At 51.0% G+C, this 1,541-nt stretch overlaps 1 protein-coding gene across 1 annotated transcript; it reads right to left on the bottom strand.

Moving 5' to 3' along the window:
* Window positions 1-297: 297 nt before the first annotated feature.
* On the bottom strand, window positions 298-1,324 carry LOC112623799 (olfactory receptor 10C1). The gene has a single exon (XM_025384472.1). The coding sequence runs from the start codon at window positions 1,251-1,253 to the stop codon at window positions 315-317; it is 939 nt and encodes a 312-aa protein (XP_025240257.1). The 5' UTR covers window positions 1,254-1,324; the 3' UTR covers window positions 298-314.
* Between the last annotated feature and the right edge of the window lie 217 nt (window positions 1,325-1,541).

The raw sequence follows: 1,541 nt of genomic DNA, 5'->3' as shown, positions 1-1,541 counted from the left end.
ATTTTATTACCTTGATAGTCTGATGGGGATAACATTTTGTAACTTTATCCCTGTTTGTCAACTTGCTCTGCTTCTGAAATTGATCCTCCATCCTGGGTTTCTTGTTTCTTGCAACAGAAAGCAGAATAGAATATGTATGTGTCCTGAGGTTCTGAGGAGAGCATTTGGCTACGGTAGCTTTTCAAAGATGAGTTTGTCTTTCTGACAGGCTGGCCCTCCCCTAATGTGAAGAAAGACCTTAAAGGAGACCCTTTGATCCTTAGTTATTTGGGACTGACTCAGAGCGCTGCACAGAAGTCACTATCGCCCCTTTTTCAAATCTCCATAGGCACCATTTTCTGCATGGTTCTCTTTAGGGCAGCTTTGACCTCTGTGTTCCGCAGGCTGTAGATAATGGGGTTGAGGATGGGGGTGACCACAGCATAGAATAGGGACACCAGAGGGTCAGTAACCGGATCGTAACTGGCCTTAGGGCGAATATAGATAAAGATGGCGGTGCCATAGAAGAGGGAGACCACGATCAGGTGGGAGGAGCAGGTGGAGAAGGCCTTACGGCGGCCGACAGCAGATGGGATCCGGAAGATGGTAACCAGGATACGCCCGTAGGAGCCCAGGATGAGGCTAAAGGGGCAGAGGATGATGAGCGCTGCGGCCAGGATGATCTGCAGTTCATTAAGCGAGGTGTCCCCACACACCAGCTGCAGGACAGGCTGGATCTCACAGAAGAAGTGCGGGATGGCATTGGGGCCACAGAAGGGCAAGGAGAAGATGAAAGAGGTGTGGCCCAACCCCACCAGCACACCACAGGCCCACGCAGACCCAGTTAGCTGTAGACACATCCGGTGGCTCAGCAGCAGTGGGTAGCGGAGGGATTCACAGATGGCTGCATAGCGGTCATAGGCCATGGCTGCCAGGAGGCAGCACTCTGTGGCGCCAAAGAAGAGGAAGAAGAACATCTGGAGAGCACATCCAGAGCGAGAGATGTGGCACTGGCCAGTGAGGAGGTGGTGAAGCAGCAGGGGGACCGTGACAGATGTATAGCCAATCTCCAAGGTCGAGAGGACGCACAGAAAGAAGTACATAGGGGACTGGAGGGCAGCATCGGTGGAGACCAGCGCCACAATGAGGAAATTGCCTGCCACGGTCAGCAGGTAGATAGTGAGAAAAACAGAGAAGAGCAAGCCCTGGAGGTCGGCCAGGTGGGAGAAGCCTACTAGAAGAAATTCAGTCACCATGGAGGTGTTTGCGTTCATCCTGCCTACATCCCTTTGATTGGAAGACAAAAGAAATGGCAAGGAAAAATCACAACTATGGAATCGTGAAATGGGCAAAGATGACCTCTCTCTGCATCTGATCCCAGCACTGGATCTCCCTTTCTGTTAGAATGTCATGGACTTTGAAATTAGGCAGCCCGGCCTGGAGTCCATATTCCAGCCTTGCTCACTCTTGAAATCCTGGATGAATATTTGTCTCTCTGAGCCTGGATCCCTGACTTCATCTCTTCCTGATAGTGCCTATCATTCAGAAAAACACGTTGAATT

This window comes from Theropithecus gelada, chromosome 4 (genome assembly GCF_003255815.1).
Source record: "Theropithecus gelada isolate Dixy chromosome 4, Tgel_1.0, whole genome shotgun sequence".
Taxonomy (NCBI): domain Eukaryota; kingdom Metazoa; phylum Chordata; class Mammalia; order Primates; family Cercopithecidae; genus Theropithecus; species Theropithecus gelada.
This window is presented reverse-complemented; position numbering and strand designations above follow the sequence as displayed.

Coding starts and splice junctions, on each gene's coding strand:
- LOC112623799 (XM_025384472.1), bottom strand. CDS start 1,253: ATGAACGCAAACACCTCCATGGTGACTGAATTTCTTCTAGTAGGCTTC.